Source organism: Dromiciops gliroides, chromosome 2 (genome assembly GCF_019393635.1).
Source record: "Dromiciops gliroides isolate mDroGli1 chromosome 2, mDroGli1.pri, whole genome shotgun sequence".
Classification (NCBI taxonomy): domain Eukaryota; kingdom Metazoa; phylum Chordata; class Mammalia; order Microbiotheria; family Microbiotheriidae; genus Dromiciops; species Dromiciops gliroides.
In genome coordinates this window covers 196,432,909-196,453,447 of record NC_057862.1, presented here as the reverse complement: position 1 = coordinate 196,453,447, position 20,539 = coordinate 196,432,909, and the positions used below count along the sequence as shown (strand labels likewise).

Here is a 20,539-nt window from a genome sequence, read left to right as displayed (position 1 = left end):
ATACCCGGGCGCGAGGCGGAGCCGCCAGAGACGCACGAGGGATTCGCGACTCCGCCCCACCACTTTCACCCCGCCCCGTCCCTCTCTACGCCCAGGCCCCCTCGAGCTACTCTTCCCCCTTCTTTACGCCCCGCCCCTCTGGAGAGATTCAGCTCTTCCTCTTCCCTTTGCTCCACCCTCTTCCAGCTTGTTCCTCCCCTCCCCTTCATTCCGTCCTTAACCCACCACTATCCTACCTCTCCTCTCCACCCGTCCCTCCCCTTTTTCCCACTCCTCTCTTCTCCCTCCCCTCTTCCCAAGACTGGACCGGGCACTCAGGACAAGTCTGGTTCCTCCCCCTTGCAGAATCAGTTGGTCCGCTGGCCTTCAGCCTCTTTCACGAGAACGAAGTTCCTTGGGCTCAGCTGGGCCGAGGCTGTGGCCATTCCCCTTCCCGCACCCAAACGAGGTTCAGTGGTCTAGACCCTAGATCCTGAACAGGTTCGCACACCTCTTCTTGCCGAATGTGCATAATTGAATTCAGTCGAACATTTATATTAAGGTCCGGCTATGTTCAAGACGTTTTGTTAGGTGCCAGGAAAAACGAAGAAACTAGCCAAAGAAATAGTGCCTTGTCATCGGTGAGCTTTTATTCTACCTGGGATACGACACAAGCCATTTTAGGAAGTAGATCGCCCTGATGATCCGCGGGAGGGGGACCCCAGACAATACTTCAAGAAAGAGGTGGCCCCAGAGCTGAGTGAGCCCAAAGGGAAGGCAAAGGTTCTGAGAGGCAGAATATGAGGGACAGAGTGGTAGAAGAGTTTCGGGTTTGGAGAGCGGCTGGAACACAACTTCAGTTTATCTGGAACATAGATTTCATGAAGAAATGGATAATTAAATAAAACTGGAAAGAGGATGGGACCCAAATAGCCATTTCTGAAGTTACTGGGAGATCACTTTATTGGTCGTGGAGCAAGGGATTGACATGGTCTTTCCTTTTTTTTTTAATATATTTGGGTGGATTATTCAAATCAATGAAACCATCCATCTCTGAGTATTGAGAAAGAGATAGCCTGCCTTGTGCCAAAGGAAGATCATTTTGGCAGCTGCATGGATGATGGATGGGAGAGAGAAGACGCCTGAGGCAGGGAAGCCTTTTTGGAGGCTATTATAACAGCACAGAGGAGACACAATTAGGACCTGAACTAGGATGGTGTCAGGGAGAGAAGAGAACTATATGGCAGCTTGAAGGGATGGCAGGGTGAAGGGAAGGTTTTTCTCAAGGTGGGATAGATCAGAGCATGTTTGAAAGCCACAGGAAAGGAGTCAAGAGAAATAGCAGGGGAGGATCCCACACCACTGGAGTGAGCTTGTGGAGGAGTTGGGAGGAGATGAGACTGAAGGCACAGGTAAGGGCTATCCTTGACAAGGAGAAAAGCCAACTTTTTTCTCCCCACAGAGAAAGTAGAAGAGAGGAAGGGAGAAAATGCAGAGGGATTTTAAAGTGGGCATTAGGGGAGAAAAGAGAGCTCAAGGTGTATGATACTGATTGTTTTGGGGGGGATGGGAGTGGGGCAATGAGGGTTAAATGACTTGCCCAGGGTAACACAGCTAGTAAGTGTCAAGTGTCTGAGGTCGGATTTGAACTCATTTGAACTGAATCCAGGGCTGGTGCTTTAACCTAGCAGCCCCCAATACTGATTTTTAAAAGTAAAATGGAAGCAAGGATATCTGCTGAGACATAAAGGCATGGTGAGGACATTATGGCCTAAGGCAAGAGGATTGTCAGGGTAAATTCAACAAAAAGACAAGGGGAAAAAATAATAAAAAGACAAGGGGGTAAGAGAATCAAGAGTGGAAAACCACCCTCGGTCCACTAACAGGTTTCCCCAGCAAATGGGGCAACTGATTTGTTGAATCAACTAACTATAGTCAAGAATCTTAAGAGAGGAAAGTGAGGCCAGACCTTAGAGTGATAGATTGGGAGAACAAAGATGGGTAAAGGGACTAGAGGTTGCAGTGTGGATAAAGAATAGGTTTAGAAAGAGTGAGGCAGAGGGAGAGATGAAAAGATAAAAGACTATATCAGAGAGAGGAATTTCCAAGTTCAAAATCATGGGAATGCTGCTGTTATGGACAATCAGGAGATCTGAGGCATGGCCACCTCTGTGAGTAGCTGAGTGAAGCTGTGGGCTATGAGAGTTGAAATGGTGGATGCATGAGGGCAAGGGCTTTGGTGGAGAGAGACTTGTGAGCCCGGGTACTGAACTGGTTGAGTGTGATCTGGACACCAACAGATCACAGCTGTAAGGAGGTAGACCAAATGACATCAACAGATGGAGTGAACCTCAAAGGAAGAGAGTTTGCTGAATGATCAGAGCATAGGGAGGGTCTGTATGGGGCAGTGGGAAGCAAAAAGTATGCTGGCTCCCCCTCCTTCTGACATGGCATTTTAGGAGGTATAAGAGAAGAAGCAGCCTTCTCCCTTTTCTGGCCATAAACTCTACGAAATCCTACATGTTATTGTTGCTCAGTTATTCCTTAATAATATGGTGTAGCTGGGGCAGCTAGGTGGTACAGTGGATAAAGCACCGGCCCTGGATTCAGGAAGACCTGAGTTCAAATTCGGCCTCAGACACTTGAGACCCTGGGCAAGTCACTTAACCCTCATTGCCTCAACAACAACAAAAAAAATAATAATATGGTGCAGCCTACCCTCTCACCCATTATGTGCCTCTACTGTATTTTTGTTCTCCACATAATGGTATATTCCATGGCTCACAGCCACTGTGTATTAGCAGAAGAATGGTGATGCTAAAAAGATGGGTCCTTGCTTCAAGGAGAAGTTTGAGGTCATTAAAAGGTCATGTATTTGAGGTCAGGTAGGTGGTGCAGTGGATAAAGCACCAGCCCTGGATTCAGGAGGACCTGAGTTCAAATTTGGCCTCACTCACTTAACACTTACTAGCTATGTGGCCCTGAGCAAGTCACTTAACCCTCATTGCCCTGGGGGGAAAAAGCTCATGTTATTTCCCAAAGGCTGGTATCCACAAAAGATCCAGAAGAACACATTGAGAAGATTCTCTGGAGGATACATGGAAGCACATAGACTAGAATTACATAGAATAGGAAAACAGAAGGGATACAGTGGAAGAGAGAGGTGGTGGTGGTTGTTGTGGCTTTCTTAGTAAAGATACTGGGATGTTTTGGCATTCTTTTCTCCAGCTCATTTTACAGATAAGGAAACCAAGGCAAACAGGGTCAAGTGACTTGTCCAGGGTCACATAGCTACTAAGTTTCTGAGGTCAGACTGGAACTCAGGAAGATGAGTTTTCTTTTTTTTTCTTTTTTTTTTTTTTGGCGGGGCAATGAGAGTTAAGTGACTTGCCCATTGTCACACAGCTACCAAGTTTCTGAGGCTAGAGTGGAACTCAAGAAGATGAGTTTTTTTTTCTTTTTTCTTTTTTTTTGGCAGGGCAATGAGGGTTAAGTGACTTGCTCAGGGTCACACAGCTAGTGTCAAGTGTCTGAGGCCAGATTTGAACTCAGGTCCTCCTGAATCCAGGGCCAGTGCTTTATCCACTGTGCCACCTAGCTGCCCCAATGAGTTTTCTTGATTCCAGGCCTGGCACTCTATCTACTGTGCCACCTAGCTGTCTGTAGGGGAAGGAAGAGGACCCCTAGCAGTTTCATGGATTCGATGAAGGATTAATTTCTTCACACAAAAGCAAAATTATGGGTCCTGGTGGAGATAGTCTCTAAAAGTTTTTATTAAGGTAAGGAAAGGAAGCCATTTCCTTGGGGAAATCGGGAATACAGTGACCTTGGAAATATTTTAAAGGGAACTTTAGCCCTCTCACTGAATATGCATATACCTTTCAAACCTGACAACAGAAATTCACAAACCCCAACTTGACCACAAAGCTCAGAGAAGCATTCCTTCCCTTTACTTGCCCCAAATCTTGTATCACTCATACATGAAGTCATATTAACACTTTGTATCCTGGTAACAATCTCCATGATAACATCCAGTATTAAGGTTATAATGATTTTTGTGAAATGCTTTTATTCCTTCAAACCCAACCTCATCCTTAGGACAGGCTTTAATTTGGCGGGGGGGGGGGGGGGGGGGGGGGGGGGCGGGATTTGTCTGGTCTCACAAGGGTATTCATTTTCATCAGTGAACTGTGAACCAAAATGAAATTTTTTATTTTTACATGATTGTTAAAGACTTTGATGGGTTAATTGTATGGTAGGAACTATGAGAAAATTATTCAGATGCCTATTTTATTTCAATCAGTATTAATCAATTTGATGTGATTCCATAGGGGTAGTGTTGGTTCTGTATATTAGGCCCCAGAGCTGTGAACTGCAGATGGTAAGTTCACTTGTTTAATCACTGAAAGCTAACCAGAGGCCCTCTGCCCTTGTGTTTCCTTATTATGATGACTAAACCCAGCGTGGTGGAAGTGACACAATTACATGGAAAATCCCCCAATTTATTACCTCTGTACCACTCCCTCTTGTCCAACATGAGCAGGTGACCATCTTATGACCACTTAGTCAATGGAGACACCCCATGCTTCACCCAACCCAAGACCCGCCCCTGCTGACATACCATTGTTTTGGCTGATATATCATTTTTGGCCCTTGAAGCAAGATCTACCAACCAATGGGATTCTGTATTTTGCGTAGCCCCTCTAGAGTGTTCAGATATTAAACCTGGTATCAAACCTTATCAAAAGCCCTAGAGGAAAGGAGCATCTAAGATCATGAGGAAGATCTGAGGTCCACTTCATTAGAGGGGACCATGGACCCTTTGATAAAGTGCCATTGGCTTAGAACTCTGCCTCAGTTTCTTTTGTTATAGCTTGGACAATTTAAAACCGCAGAGAATTATGTATTAAATCAATCTAGACATTAATAAAGAATTTGAAACAATTTTGTTATTTGCAAAGTGAGGAGGATGACTAGATCAGAGGTACCAAATTTATGGCTCTGGCCCTTGGGAACTCTCCAGTGTAATCTGAACCTTATTAAAATGTAATTGGGAAACATTTAACAAAAGAATTAAAAACATAATACAGCATAGATAATGCTAATTTGTGGTTTTCTACATTCATATGCAGTTGCTGGGATTATCACTGGATTAGATGATCCCAAAGGTCTTTCTACCTCTAGAGCTATGATCAAATATTGTTACACAAAGTGGCCGTTTTCAACGCAGATAGTATGGTTGTAAAGTCCACAGCAGTTGGCGAGGGTCGTGGCACTGAATTCTGGGCTTGTCCAGAGTTGTGGAAAAGGGAGCTGGCCAGTGTTGTTGAGTGTGATGCTGAAATGGAAAGCCAGAGAAATTTGTCATTTGGTCAGAATTGAGTTTCTGTTGAGGAAAAACAAGATGAACAGCTGAAAAGGGAAGGAAACACAGAGGAATCAAAGGTAATCAATTTGCTTAAGCGAAATTTATCATCTCCTTTAAGCCTAGGCCTGAACATCAAGAAGAGCTTCCTGAGAACCTGAGTTCAAATCTCACCTCTGATACTCCAGGTATAACTTTTGGGGGGGGGGGGCAAGGCAATGAGGGTTAAGTGACTTGCCCAGGGTCACACAGCTAGTGTCAAGTGTCTGAGGCCAAATTTGAACTCAGATCCTCCTGATTCCAGGGCCGGTGCTCTATCCACTGCACCACCTAGCTGCCCCACCCAGGTATAACTTTCAACAAGTCATGTTACCTGGGCCTCAGTTTCCTCATTTGTAAAATGATAAGATTGGACTAGATGAACTCTAGAGTCCCTTTCAGTTCTAGATTTATCATCTTTTCTGTATTCTTCCCTCTCCTTCCAGAGTTACATATGACTAAAGAAAATAAAGCCCTACTTACTGATAATGTGGACCACTGCCCACAGCATGCATTCATTTCCAGAGAACAGGTAGGGGACAGAATCACCATCCATATGCACACCATGACCAAGCCATGCCTTCCTTGAGAAGATATTTCTAGAATAAATGAGTGGAACTGAACTCTCTCTCTAACCCTAACCTAGAGGTCCAGATTCCTGAAAGCAGGAATCTTCCTCTCTTGAAAAGGTGCTTTACATGTCCTGATACACCTGGATAACTTTAGGATGCTATGAGCTAAACACAGGCATATAAATCACTATAATTGGAGGAAGATTTTCCACAAAAGGCCTCCTCCAGTGCTTCATGATGGCACAGTGATGACCCTGAATACATCAAGGCTATGTTGGTAGAGCATAAAGTCTGACAGGTCCTACTAAGCTGGCCTGATGACTGACTACACATCTCTTGGTCAAGGGCCAGCCAAGTTGGATTCAGAGAGGTTCATCACCAGAAGATAGCCATCAGGCTGTAATTATTTTTGGCCACAAGAACATATGAAACTGTCTCCTAAGGCATGGAGGTATTTTAGGAAGGTATTTTGATTTGTCTAAGTGAAGGGAACAGTCACACTGGTGAAATCAAAATGGAAGTAACTGACAGTAATTTCAATAGTGAAGTAAAATGGATTTCATAGAAATGGATGAATAATTTAAGAGCACATTCAAATTGGATGACATTTTAACTCTTTTTAAATGTAATACAAATATCATTTCCTCCATGAAGCCTTCCCAAATCCCCTTTGGATTCACAGAATATTTTGTTTTACAACTCTCTGATGACTTTTCATGTCATTTTTTAAATGGGGGGGGGTAGGGCAATGAGGGTTAAGTGACTTGCCCAGGATCACACAGCAAGTAAGTGTTAAGTGTCTGAGGCCGGATTTGAGCTCAGGTCCTCCTGAATCCAGGGCTGGTGCTTTATACACTGCACCACCTAGTTGCCCAATGATGTCATTTTATCATTACAGTATCTGTGTTAGTGTTTTATCCCCCAATAGACTCTAAACTCCATGAGGGCAGAAACTTATCTAAATTTTGTAAGTCCCATAATAATATTTTTGTTGTTGTTCATTTGCCAACTATTTGTGACCCCTTTTGGGGTCTTCTTGACAAAGATACTGTAGTGGTTTGCTATTTTCTTCCCCAGCTCATTTTACATATGAGGAACTGAGGCAAAAGAGTTAAATGACTTACTTAGGGTTACACAGTCTGAAGCTGGATTTGAACTTGTGAAAATGAGTCTTCCTGACTCCAGGCTCAGCACTCTATCCACTGTGCCACTCAGCAGCCCTCATAATTAATAATATATTAATTATAATATAATTCTATAATATATGTATAATATTATTATATGTAACATATAATAATAACTATAATGATAATTCTTTAAGGTTTGCAAAGCACCTTACACTTATTATTTAATTTAATTATCACAGTATTGTGAGGTAGGTCATATTAATCTCTCTTTTACACATAAGGAAACTGTTATTGCTAGCAACTTGCTATTAAGCTCTGAGGCTTGCAGTACAAATCCACTACTCTATCCAATGAGCCACCCAGTTGCCTCAGCACCTATGGTGCTCTATACGCAATATGTAGTTAATGTTTAATTATATTAAAATAAACAAGAATTTTAGAGGCTATGTGAAGATTTGGGTTTTTTTTAAATTATGGTTGTTAGGGTTTTTTTGTTTTGTTTTTTTTGTTGTTGTTTTTGCAGGGCAATGGGGGTTAAGTGACTTGCCCAGGGTCACACAGCTAGTAAGTGTCAAGTGTCTGAGGCCAGATTTGAACTCAGGAACTCCTGAATCCAGGGCCGGTGCTTTATCCACTGCACCACCTAGCCGCCCCTATGGTTGTTAGTTTTATGAGAAGTTATCAACAAATAAAAAGGGCTAGAAATTGTGGACAGATATGAAGGCTGAAAGGGGCAGCTAGGTGGTACAGTCCATAAAGCACTGGGGCTGGAGTCAGAAAGACCCATGTTCCTGAGTTCAAATCCAGCCTCATACACTTTATTAGTTGTGTGACCCTCGGTGAGTCACTTCAACCTCTTTGCCTCAGTTTCCTCATCTGTAAAATGAGCTGGAGAAGGAAATAGCAAACTGCTCCAGTATCTCTGCCAAGAAACCTCAAATCGGGTCAGAGGGAGACACAGAAACAACATGAAGGCTGAAGTATTATCATAGGATCATAGATTTAGACCTGGAAGAGACCTCAGGGGTCATCCAGTCCATCCTCCTCATTCTACCTATGGTAAAAGTAGGGCTACTGGAAATTGAAGTGACTTGCTTAAGTTGACATAAGTGGTTGTTGTCCTTTTTGCTCAAAGAGAACCCAAATGATGTCAGTATGTTGGGCTCAAGGTATAGTGTGTCCGACTGTGGCTGATCAGACCAATACTAGCGCAGAAGGCTCTACCACAAGTCCAGCACAAATAGTCCCTATGAACATCTAGAGTGGAGATGTCTCAAAATCTGTGCATCTTATGTTCCTTTTGAACTACTTCAATTCTGCTTTGATCATAGAGCATAGCACCTTCTCTGACGTGGGCATACCAGGTTGGACGTTCCTATGCCAGTGTCTCTCATGCCTTACAATCGATTCCAAAGTTCTTCAGAGAGACCTTGAGAGTGTCTTTGTATTGCTTCTTCTGCCCTTTGTGTGAGCTCTTGCCTTGTGTGAGTTCTCTGTAAAATAGTCTTTTAGGCAAATGTCCTTTTGGCACTCAAACAACATGGCCAGCCCATCAAAGTTGTGTTTTCTGCAGTATAGTTCGAATGCCTGACACTTCAACTCAAGAAAGGACCTGTGTCCAGTACCATATCTTACTAGGTGATCTTCAGAATCTTCCTAAGACAGTTCAAACAGAAGCAATTTGGTTTCTTCACAAGGCACCGGGAGACTTTCCAAGTTTTACAGTTATACAACAATGAGGTCAGTACGAAGGCTCTGTAGACCTTCAGTTTGGTAGGCAGCCTAATACTTCTTTGCTCCCATACTTTCCTTTGGAGTCCCCCAAACACTAAACTAGCTCTGGCAATGTGTGCATCAGCATCATCATCTAAGTGGACATCCCTGGAAAATATACTGCCAAAGTAAATGAACTTATTCCCAGCATTCAAAATTTCTCCATTTGCTATAACTGATGACTACATGTATGGAAAGTATAGTGTTGACTGGTGGAGAACCTCTGTTTTCTTGGTGTTAATTGTCCACCAAAATGAGCACAAGTGGCAGAGAATTCATCCATACTTAGTGGCATTTCAGCTTCAGAGGCTGCATTGAATACACAATCATTTACAAACAAAAAGCCACATACCAACTCTCCCTCCACTTTAGTCTTGGCTTATAACCTTTTCAAGTTAAATAATTTACCATCAGTGTGGTAACTGATCTTGATGCTGTTTTTGTACTTGTTGAAGGTGTATAACAACATCAATGAAAATATCATGCTCAAAAGCATGGGAACAAGCACACAGTCCTACTTCACTCCATTGGTGACTGGAAAAGCTCTAGAGCATTTTCTATTATCCAGAACCCCTAGGCAGGCATGCTGTCATGAAACTGACAAAATAATACTGATGAACTTCTGCAAATAACCAAATTTTGCCACAATCTTCCACAAGCCCTTATGACTGACAGAATCAAAGTCCCCGGTCAGATCAACAAGCATTGTGTACAAACCTCTGTTCTGTTCCTGGCATTTCTTCTGGAGTTGTCAGATAGCAAACACCATATCAACCATTCCTCAGCCCTTTCTGAAGCCACACTGATTCTTGGGTAAATGACCATCCAACAGATGAAAGATCAGCTTATTAAGAAGGACTCTGGTAAGAATCTTACTGGCAATGACTAAGAGAGAGACTTCCCTATGATTGTCACAAGACAACCTGTTTTCTTTTCCTTTATAAAGATGAATAGTGGGGGCAGCTAGGTGGCACAGTGGATAGAGCACTGGCCCTGGATTCAGGAGGACCTGAGTTCAAATCTGGCCTCAGACACTTAACACTTACTAACTGTGTGACCCTGGGCAAGTCACTTAACCCCAAATGCCTCACCAAAAAGAAAAGAAAAGAAAAAAGAAGATGAATAGTGGAGTTATCCTTGAACTCCTGGAGAACAACCATATCTTGCCATAAAACCCAGAAGATTTCAGTCAGCTTTTGTATAAGCAGTGGACCCCCTGCCTTGTAAATCCCAGCTGGAATAGAAACAGCACCAGGAGCTTTGCCACATAAGAGGAGCTTGATGGCATCAAAACCTCTTCTTCAGTTGGAAGTTCTGCTAGAGAAGGATTGACTTCAATCTGAGGCAAATTATAGATTGGTTGATGAGGATCTGTTGAAAATGCTATGGAAGTGTCCTTATCAGTAATCAATGTGACTCCATTAGCATTGAATAATTGAGATGTGCCCTTGGTCTTTGGCCCATAAATAGTCTTCAGGACATCATAAAAGCAGTTTTGATTGTTACTATCAGTGACAATTACTATCAGTTCTTACTGAGCCAAGAATCCCTCACCTAAGCTTCACTTGTGCTTTACTTTCGATGGACTTAAACAGTATCTTCTTAGAGATGCATACACTATCCTGCTGGTAAACCCTATGGAGTTCATCTTTTTCATTTAGCAGCTTCTGAATTTCCCCATCATTTTTTTTCTCTTTAGAATTTTATTTTCCAAAATATATGTAAAAACAAATTTTGACATCAATTTTTTAAAAATTTGTGTTCCAACTTCTCTTCCTCCCTCCCTTCCCATCTCCAACCCCCCCAAATTCAAGCAATTCAATATAAGTTACACATGAGCAGTCATGGAAAACATCCCCACATTAGCTAGGTTGTGAGAGAAAACAGTTAAAAAATAAAACTTCAGATTAAGGAATTGTCAAAGAAAAAAATGTGTTTCAATCTGTTTTCAGATACCATCAGTTCTTTCTCTGTAGATGGATTGCAATTTTCATAAGTCCTTCAGGGTTATATTGGATTATTGCCTTGCTGAAAATAACCATGTGCTTCTCAGCAGATCATCTTACACTATTGCTGTTATTTTGTATACAGTACATTTCACTCTGCTTCAGTTCATGTAGGTCTTTCCAGGCTTTTCTGATAGCATCCTGTTCATCATAACTTTTATATAGTACCTTAAACTTGACAAAGAATTTTCTTCACAATAGCCCAGCAAAGTACGCATCATTTATTTTGCCATTATACTCAATGATCATAACTATTTCCCTCCATCCTATTCCTTTCCCATGATATTTACTCTATTTTCTATCTTCTTTTACCCTCTTCCTCCTCAAAAGTGTTTTACTTCTGGGGCAGCTAGGTGGCACAGTGGATAAAGCACTGACCCTGGATTCAGGAGGACCTGAGTTCAAATTCCACCTCAGACATTTGACACTTACTTGCTATGTGATCCTGGGCAAGTCACTTAACCCTCATTTGCAAAAAAAAAAAAAGTGTTTTGCTTCTGACTGTCCCCTCCCCTGCTCTGCCCTTCCTTCTTTCACCCTTCCCTCCTTATCCTCTTCCCCTCCTACTTTCCTGTAGGGTTAAATAGATTACTCCTCCCAACTGGGTATATATGTTATTCCCTCCTTGAGCCCACTCTAATGAGATTAAGGTCTTTGAGCTAATTCTGTGTTCTAAATTTTTCTTCCTCTCTCCCTCCCTCCTCAACCCTCCCTATGAAATCAAGCAATTCAATATGTCATACTTGTGCAGTTATGCAGAATATCTTTACCTTCCTCAAAAGTGTTTTGCTTTTTACTGCTCTTTCCCCCAATCTTCCCTTCCCTCCTTCCCTTCTTCTCTCTCCCCCCTCCTTATCTCCCTCTCCTCCCACTTTCCCTCAGGGAAAAAATATATTACTATACCCACCTGAGGATGTATATTATTCCCTCTTTGAGCCAATTCTGATGATAGTAAGGTTCACTCATCCACTTCTTCCCCCTATTCCCCTCCACTCCATAAGCTTTTTTCTTGTTTCCTTCATGTGAACTACCTCTCTTTAGTCCATTTCTCTCCTTCCCCCTCCCCCAGTCTATTCCTCCTACCTCTCAACCCTATTTTAAAGATGTCATCATGGGTTAGCTAGGTGGCACAGTGGACAAAGCACCAGTCCTGGATCCAGGAGGCCCAGAGCTCAAATCTGGCCCCAGACATAAGACACCCCACCCTGTTTGCCCCACAAAGAACAAGGATAAACAAAAAATAAATGCTTTACAGATATCATCCCTTCATATTCAGTTCAGACCTGTGTCCTCTAAGTGTATTCCTTACTGAAAAAGTTCTTATGAGTTCAAAGTATTATCTTCCCATGTAGGAATGTAAACAGTTTAATCTTTTAATATCTCTCATGATTTATTTTTCCTGTTTACCTTTTTATGCTTCTCTAGGGTCTTGTATTTGAAAGTCAAATTTTCCATTCAGTTCAGGTCTTTTCATCACAAATGCCTGAAAGTCCTCTTTTTCATTGAAGTCCCATTTTTTCCTCTGAAAGATTATAATCAGTTTTGCTGGGTACATGATTCTTGGCTGTAGTCCCAGTTCCTTTGCCCTCTGAAATATGATATTCCATGCCCTCTGGTCCTTTAATGTAGATGCTGTTAGGTGAAGCAGACAATTTTTAGGGCACCATTTCTAGCCTCTTCCTCATGCCAGGAGGTGAGCCATGCAGTCCTTTAAAAAGGCTGCTCAGGGGGGCAGCTAGGTGGCACAGTGGATAAAGCACCGGCCCTGGATTCAGGAGTGCCTGAGTTCAAATCCAGCCTCAGACACTTGGCACTTACTAGCTGTATGACCCTGGGCAAGTCACTTAACCCTCATTGCCCTGCCCCCCCAAAAAAGTTATACCTGGAGTATCAGAGGTGAGATTTGAACTCACAAAAAAAGGCTGCTCAGACACCCAGGGTGCTACTGAATTCCACCACTGCTTCAGTCCAGTGAGATGACCCAGTGGCCTCTGCCATTCTCATGCAGGGTTGTGATTACAGCTCCCAGTGTATCCACACCTGCTTTGCCACAAGTCCCTTGGCATAGGACTTCAAGGGAGGTAAAATGGTATGGGTGAAGTCTTTTGACTCATGTATAAACTGGGTTTGAGTGAGGCAGGGTTGCTTGAAGTTGTCAGCCTCATTCTCTCGTCCAGAGTCATCAAAGTCCAGTGGCAAGACAAAAATCAAGATGACTGGTGATGGCTCAGGCTACAGTGGAGATGATCTTGGGATCTTCTGTGTCTAACCAAGTTCTAATCACTCCATAGTACCTACTTCTGCCACCTTCATGGCTCCTTGGAACAAATTGTTCTCTTCTGCCTATTTGTCAGGGGAAGTCTTCACATGCTTTGGGTAGACATCCCCCTAACTCATTGATGGGCTTAAGGCCCATCAGTCACCCTCAACCTGGTTTAGCCTGTCTGCCTAGATGGTTTAACTAGGGTGTGGCTGCTGCATGTGCTACCTGGAGCCACAGATGAGAGTTGGGTAATAGGCAGACACCAAAGGTGGATGAGCAACTCTGAAAAGGCTCAGCAACCTTCACACCAGAGTAGCTAGTCCTCCCTGAACACCCATACACCCCTTTTTTGTTCACACAGGTAGTAAATTACTGATGAAGGACTTGAACCCAAGTCCTGTATACAAGCAAAGAAGATGTATGTAGCTAAGCAGAAGCCAAAAGTAGCCAAATCCACTGGAGAAAATAAACAAATAAACACACAAAAAGAACTGTGGAGGCAGCTAAGTGGCGCAGTGGATAGAGCACCAGCCCTGGATTCAGGAGGACCTGAGTTCAAATCTGGCCTCAGACACTTGACACTTACTAGCTGTGTGACCCTGGGAAAGTCACTTAACCCCAATTGCCCCACCAAAAAACAAAAAACAACAACAACAAAAAGAACTGTGCCCTGCATTGGCTTTGTGAACACTTTTTAACTTAATAAAGACCCAAGGAAATGGAACCTTCACAGAGGGATTCCATTGAAAATGTAACTTTCTCCATGATGCTTCCAGGGTCTTTGTCCCCACTAAAAGAGAATCTATTCAGAGATGGACAATGGGGTCTGTAAGTATTCCTGAGCATAGATCTGTGTTTTGCATATATCTTTAGCTAGTTAATAAGTGTTTAAAAACTGGAATTCTGGGTCCTGTTTTCTCTGGGCTCATATATCTAATGGCTTGGCTTCATTTTGGCAGTACTTATTGAACACAACGACCCTCTTTCCCCTTGGAGAACAAAGGAAGGAAGATCAGGCTTAAGGAGTAGTGTAAATTAGTGAGGCAGCAACCTGTGCCTCATTCAAGTTCCAAATCACTCCCAAGATGGATGCAACAGTAGCTTAGGTGAGCAAAAAAAGAACAGGAGAAATGTGCTTCATTCATTTGGGTGATGTTCATCAGTGAGAATACAGTTTAGGTCAAACCAAAGCCACCTACCTATTTTTACTTTTGGGGTGATCCTAATGACATGGGGATTCTTTTTTTTTCAGGGCAATGAGGGTTAAGTGACTTGCCCAGGGTCACACAGCTAGTAAGTGTCAAGTGTCTGAGGCTGGATTTGAACTCAGGTACTCCTGAATCCAGGGCCGGTGCTCCATCCAGTGCACCACCTAGCTGCCCCGATGTGGGGATTTTTAATGTATTTGTGTCATGGACACTGTAACAGTGTAGAAACCTTGGAAACCTATCCCCGTTGTGAAATAATGTTGTTTTATTTTGTTTTGCTTTGTTTTGTTGGTGAGGCAATTGGGGTTAAGTGACTTGCCCAGGGTCACACAGTCAGTAAGTGTAGTGTCTGAGGCTGGATTTGAACTCAGGTCCTCCTGACTCTAGAGCCAGTGCTCTATCCACTGCACCACCTAACTGCCCCAAATAATGTTTTTAAATGCACAAAATGCATCAAAATGCACATAGAAATACAAAGGGATGCAATTACATTAAAATCATTATCAAAATATTTTTTAAAATAAAAGTTCACAGAGCCCAGGCTAAGAAATTCGACTACTATAACAAACTCTGATAATATCTAAAACTAGAGGTCTGTCTAGCTTAGAAGTCTGCCTTTAACAAGTGTATTTTGTTGAAAGCCCATCATGGGACTGAAGGACTAACTTCCATTAATATCTTGGTATAGGTCTTACCTCTTAAACCTAACCTATTTGCATAGATTTCCAATCTTACCACCCCTTGGGTTTAATGAATTACATACATTTAATGTAATGCTTTTGTGGTATATCCCCTTTTTATGACTGGAGAGATGGGTGAACTTGACTTTATAATCTTTAACCACCATGATGACCCCCTCCCCTCACCTTAATACTCATGACCAAAAACATCAAGCTCTACCATCCTTTTCCTTTTATCCACCTATCCACAATCACACCCAATTCCTTTCTACATCCCCCTTGCTGGGTAAGAACAGATTCTAACCTTTCCTATGCACATGGTACGTTTAGCATTCAGATTATATATACTGCTTCCATAGTGTGATGAAATAATGGGATTTAGCGGATACTCAGAGACCCACCTGGAGATTAATCTATACTGATTGAATCAAGTGAGAGTGATTGACTGCTGATTAAGCCTACTTCAAGTTAATTGGATTGTAATCACACCTGGCTATCCCTTAAGAAGGTATTGTTCTCAGAAACTAGACTGTGAACTCAACTTGAAAACACATTCAAAACCAGTGGATTTGGATGACGCCAACCAATCAGCTTGAAGCAGTGTGTAAGGACCGCCTCTGTTCTAGACCTATAAAAAGCTTCCACAAACAGCTTGCTAGTGTTCCTGATTAAAGCAGGCTCGTGGAGGAGGACTTCAGGAAGAACCCAACCAGGCTGGAACTCTAGGCTAGACTGGTGCTGAAGCTTCTGATTTAAGGCGACCACAATTTAGATTTTAAACATCACAATAGAAAGTACCTCCTCCTTGACCCCTGACCAATTCCCCTGCCACCAAAAAACTCCTTTGAGGGGATGCAGAAGGAACCAGGAATCACAGGGTTCTTACCTCTGGAAGAATTCTTTGCAGCATACATAGATCTCATAGCTAGGATTGGTGAAATTTGTTGTGTCCAGGAAAGAGGCACAGTTGACCTCAGCCCCCCTGGGAACATAGAGGATTCCTGGATGAAGGAAATAAAAATATGAGACAAGAAGCAGGCCCTGAACGTGGTCCTGAGGCTTCTCTGTCCTTTGGAAGGTGAACTCAGAACCCTTGAAATTTCTTTTTTTTTTTTTTAAGGTTAAACATGCTTTCACTTTTATTTGCATACTAATGTCACATTTACTCCCATGCCATAAGCTTCTGTTTCTTCAGTTTCTTTTGGGATATCTTTTTCTTTTGGGCAACCTCCTCTTCTGGTTTAGGAACAATTTGTTCCTTTTCAGTCAGCATCATTGCACTATGGCAAGGGGAACTCATGTGTGGGTTGATTCAACCATGAGCCCTGTAAGTATGCCGTCGCATTTTGGGGGCCTTGTTAACTCGGATATGCTCAATGACAAGAGAATCCACACCCAAACCCTTCAGCGTTACTTTCTGCATTTTTAAGCCTATGCAGCAAGAACTCAGCACTCTTTTTGGGCCAACGACCCTGTGTCCAACCCCACTGCTCAGCCTGGGCACACCTGCCGACTCCACCATTGTACCTACGGAAGGGAACACATTGTTTCTTCAATGTGACATCTTTCAAATACTTGGTAGCTTTTTGGATGTGCATGCCCTTGACAGCTTGGGCTGTTTCACGGGTATTCTTGAAGTGGACCCAGAGATTTGAACCCCTTGACTTGAATGATTTTGTGGGGTTCTCTGCATCAAGAGAGTACCTCAGGGGCGGCTAGGTGGTGCAGTGGATAGAGCACCGGCCCTGGAGTCAGGAGGACCGGAGTTCAAATCCGGCCTCAGACACTTAACACTTACTAGCTGTGTGACTCTGGGCAAGTCACTTAACCCCAATTGCCTCACCAAAAAAAAAAACAAAACAAAACAAGAGAGTTCCTCACCATTTTAAATGATTACCTAGGACAGCTCAAGGGAAGAGAACAGAATTTTCTTTATCCTATAGGATTGGGCTGCCTTCTCTCTACCCTGTAGGTTAGATGACTGGGTAGAATCAATCACTATTCTTGGATATGTCCTGCTCCAAACCAAAAAATACTTTTGAGGAAGGTTGACAGAGGTACCTACCTGCCACACAGGCATTGACCAGAGATACACAGGCCCCTGTCAAGAGGGAACTCATTACTAGCTTGGCAAAGTCACTCTTCCGTTTGGGGGCCATTGAAGCTGCAGGGAATGGGAAAGGAAAGGAACTTAGTATCCCAGAAAATCAACCCTACTGTGAGGCCCCATTGAGAATAATTCAGAAGAATAAAACATATGCATCAAAGCCATTTTTATCCCTTGCCACCCTGAATATCAAGAGACCAGACACAAAAGTGGCCCAAAGTGGTTCCAGGAGTTGCTATGTATCTGTTTTAAGTGATTACTGGTCTGGAGACCTCTAGGAATATAAGATGCATCCAGTGCAAAAGTTTTAAGACAGGATTGACTGGCCTAGCTAATTCCAGGACCAGCCTATAACAAGACCAAATCTTAGCAATGGTACATTAATTTTTCCAACATCCCAAGGGTCCTATGGATCAAGTATGATTTGAGGTTGCTCCAGATTGGAACAAATCCCCTGGACCTTTCCCAGTCAGAATTTCCAAGGCTTGGCCAGGGTCAGATTAGCCCCTGGAGAAAGAGGAATAAGGCCCCATTCATTCAGGCCTGGCCATAATGTATTTGTCTTCCTCTCAGAGGTTGCCTCACATTTAGTCAATAACTGGCTTTCAGAATTAGTGCAATGTAGAGGAGCACTGAGCAAGAGGGAGTGGGAGGAAGATATATTGAAAAGAAATGATGCAATCTCTAATGAACACAACCCAATAAGCAGCCAGATCAATGAAGCTAATGATTCTGTCCCTGAAAATAAATGAGACAAAAATGGATAGGTAGTTTTCCTGCTATGTGCCTTTGATACAGATTTTCTGTGAATTTATAAGCTCAGATAGGGAGAGCCATGGCTACAATCTGAACACAGAAAGCACTTCAGCTGCCAGATCAAAAATAAAGCATGCAAATTTGCATGAAATTAGCATTTTACTCATTAAGTGTCCAAGATATAAATGTCATCATACTATCTGTCATCATAGATCAGAATTCATTATGAGGTGCCTTTATCTTGTACCCAGTCTATCTAAAGGAAGATAGTTACTCAAGAATGGGGGAGGGGGAATCTCTTTTAATTTAAAAGCATCTTGTCAGGGCAGCTAGGTGGTGCAGTGGATAAAGCACCTGCCCTGGATTCAGGAGGACCTGAGTTCAAATCTGGCCTCAGACATTTGACACTTACTAGCTGTGTAACCCTGGGCAAGTCACTTAACCCTCATTTCCCACCCCCAAATAAAATAAAATAATAAAAGCATCTTGTCCACAGCATGATGGTGAATCTAGACCAGAGGAGTCAAACTCAAATAGAAATGAGGGCCACTAATCCTTACACAAGGGTCCCCATGAGCTGTATACTTAGTTTTTCAACTATAGTATCATCTAAATTGTATTGTATTTTAATTTATTTTGTTAAATATTTCTCAGTTACATTTTAATCTAGTTCAGGTGACCTGTGACTCCATATTTGACATCTCTGAGGATATACAGAAATCTCCCCAGCCTGTTTTTCTCTCCCCTTAATTAACCCTTCTGATATTTCCAATTGGGTGGGTCTATCCTAGCTACAGTTTTGCTGCTTAGGGCCACCTGACTTTGTAGCATCAGGGCTCCAAATTACAAGGCTTTCAGTGTCTGGCTGAGGCCTTGGTTTAGCCTTCAAGAGACACCAGGATTTCCTGTAACTCACTTAAGCCTCCTAATGTGATCCCCATCGAACTGAGATTGGCAAATCCACACAGTGAAAAAGTTGTGATGATTTCTGCTCTCACCTGGAAGAAAAAAGAACTTCAAACACATGTATAAGTGTGTGTGTCTGTCTGTCTGTGTGTATATATATACATATATATACACATATACAGACATACATATACACATACAGACACATGTATATGTACACACATACAGACATATATGTATATGTATATATGTGTGTGTATATATATATGTAGGCCACCTAGCTGTCTAGGTATATATATATATATACACACACACATATATGTATATATATATGTATATATATACACATATATGTATATATATGTATGCACATGCACGCGCACATATATGTTGTGTATAGCATATATAGGCTGCCTATACATACATACATATATATACATATACATATACATATACATACACACATGTATGTGTTTATGGCCTAGTGGATAGAGTACTGGGTCTGGAGTCAGGAAAACTTGAGTTCGAATCCAGGCTCAGACACTTACAGATTGTGTGAGCAAGTCACTAAATCTTTATGCTTTGGTTTCCTCATGTGTAAAATGAGAATACTAACAGCATGTTGTGAGGATCAAATGAGAGAATATTTGTAAAGCACAATGCCTGGCACACAGTAGGTGCTATATAAAAATGTTAACAACACACACATATATACATACACACATACTAGATATTTTTTAAGAAAGAGGGAGAGAGAGAGAGAAGAAAGGGAAGCATAAATAAAGGAGGGAGAAAGAGAGAAGAAAAGGCAAGAGATAGAAGGGAGGGAGAGGCAGAAAGAAAGAAGGGAAGGGAGAAAGAGAGAAGGGAGGTGGAAAGGGAGAGTAAAAAGAGAGGGAATTGAAGGGAGAGGAAGGAGATGGGGGAAAGGAAGAAAGACAGAGATGAGGGAGAGAGAAAGAGAGAGAGCTCCTCAAATTACAAATAAAGGAAACCCAGGGGCAGCTAGATGGCGCAGTGGATAGAGCACCGGCCCTGGATTCAGGAGGACCTGAGTTCAAATCCGGCCTCAGACACTTAATACTTACTAGCTGTGTGACCCTGGGCAAGTCACTTAACCCCAATTGCCTCACTAAAAAAAAAAAAAAAAAAAAAAAACAAATAAAGGAAACCCAAAAACTGAGTTTAAGACTCTAAGTGAAGGAGAAGTGAGACTATCAGAACACCCACAATTATCCCTCTGAGAGTCAACCACTCTATCAAGACCCAGTTGCTAGATGGAGAGAAAAAATGATAAAGGATGAAGGAGAAACAAAACAGGTCTCAAGGAAGTTTCAAGGGCCTAAGATAGAAGGCCATTACTGGGTTTGCCTTGCTGGCTGAGCGTCATCTTACAGCTTATTTCAGGGCTTGTCCTAGGAACCTGGAAGCCTACTCCAGCATTTTTTGTGGCAGTTTGCTTCTGCAGATGGGTAGCCTTGGCTGAGACCCTATAGGATTCCATATTTCTCTGAATGTACCACTTACAGAAATCCACTGTTTCTCACCCCCGACCCACTCCTCAATTCCAGAGAGACGTTTGTTTTTGTACTGAGACAACCGTTCATAAGCCACAAATTCATTCAGGAAGAACTTGATCCCCAGCATCTCAGCTACCATTGGACAGTCTGCCCAGTCTACACCCATCATGAAAGCGATGGGCCGTAGGACATAGGAAGAGATGACCTGAGAGAGAGAGAGAGAGAGAGAGAGAGAGAG

At 42.5% G+C, this 20,539-nt stretch overlaps 1 protein-coding gene and 1 pseudogene across 1 annotated transcript in view; both read right to left on the bottom strand.

The window, feature by feature from the left end:
- Positions 1-4,141: 4,141 nt before the first annotated feature.
- The window catches only part of SLC28A2 (solute carrier family 28 member 2), a 43,750-nt gene continuing 27,352 nt past the window's right edge, over positions 4,142-20,539 (bottom strand). The window contains exons 14-18 of the mRNA XM_043985475.1: positions 20,309-20,506; positions 18,792-18,873; positions 17,078-17,176; positions 15,899-16,013; positions 4,142-5,317 (exon numbers count right to left, since the gene is read on the bottom strand). Coding sequence (XP_043841410.1) covers positions 5,182-5,317; positions 15,899-16,013; positions 17,078-17,176; positions 18,792-18,873; positions 20,309-20,506 — 630 coding nt within the window. The 3' untranslated portion in view covers positions 4,142-5,181. The remainder of the gene's footprint in view (positions 5,318-15,898; positions 16,014-17,077; positions 17,177-18,791; positions 18,874-20,308; positions 20,507-20,539) is intronic.
- LOC122741740 lies at positions 16,175-16,668 on the bottom strand (annotated as a pseudogene).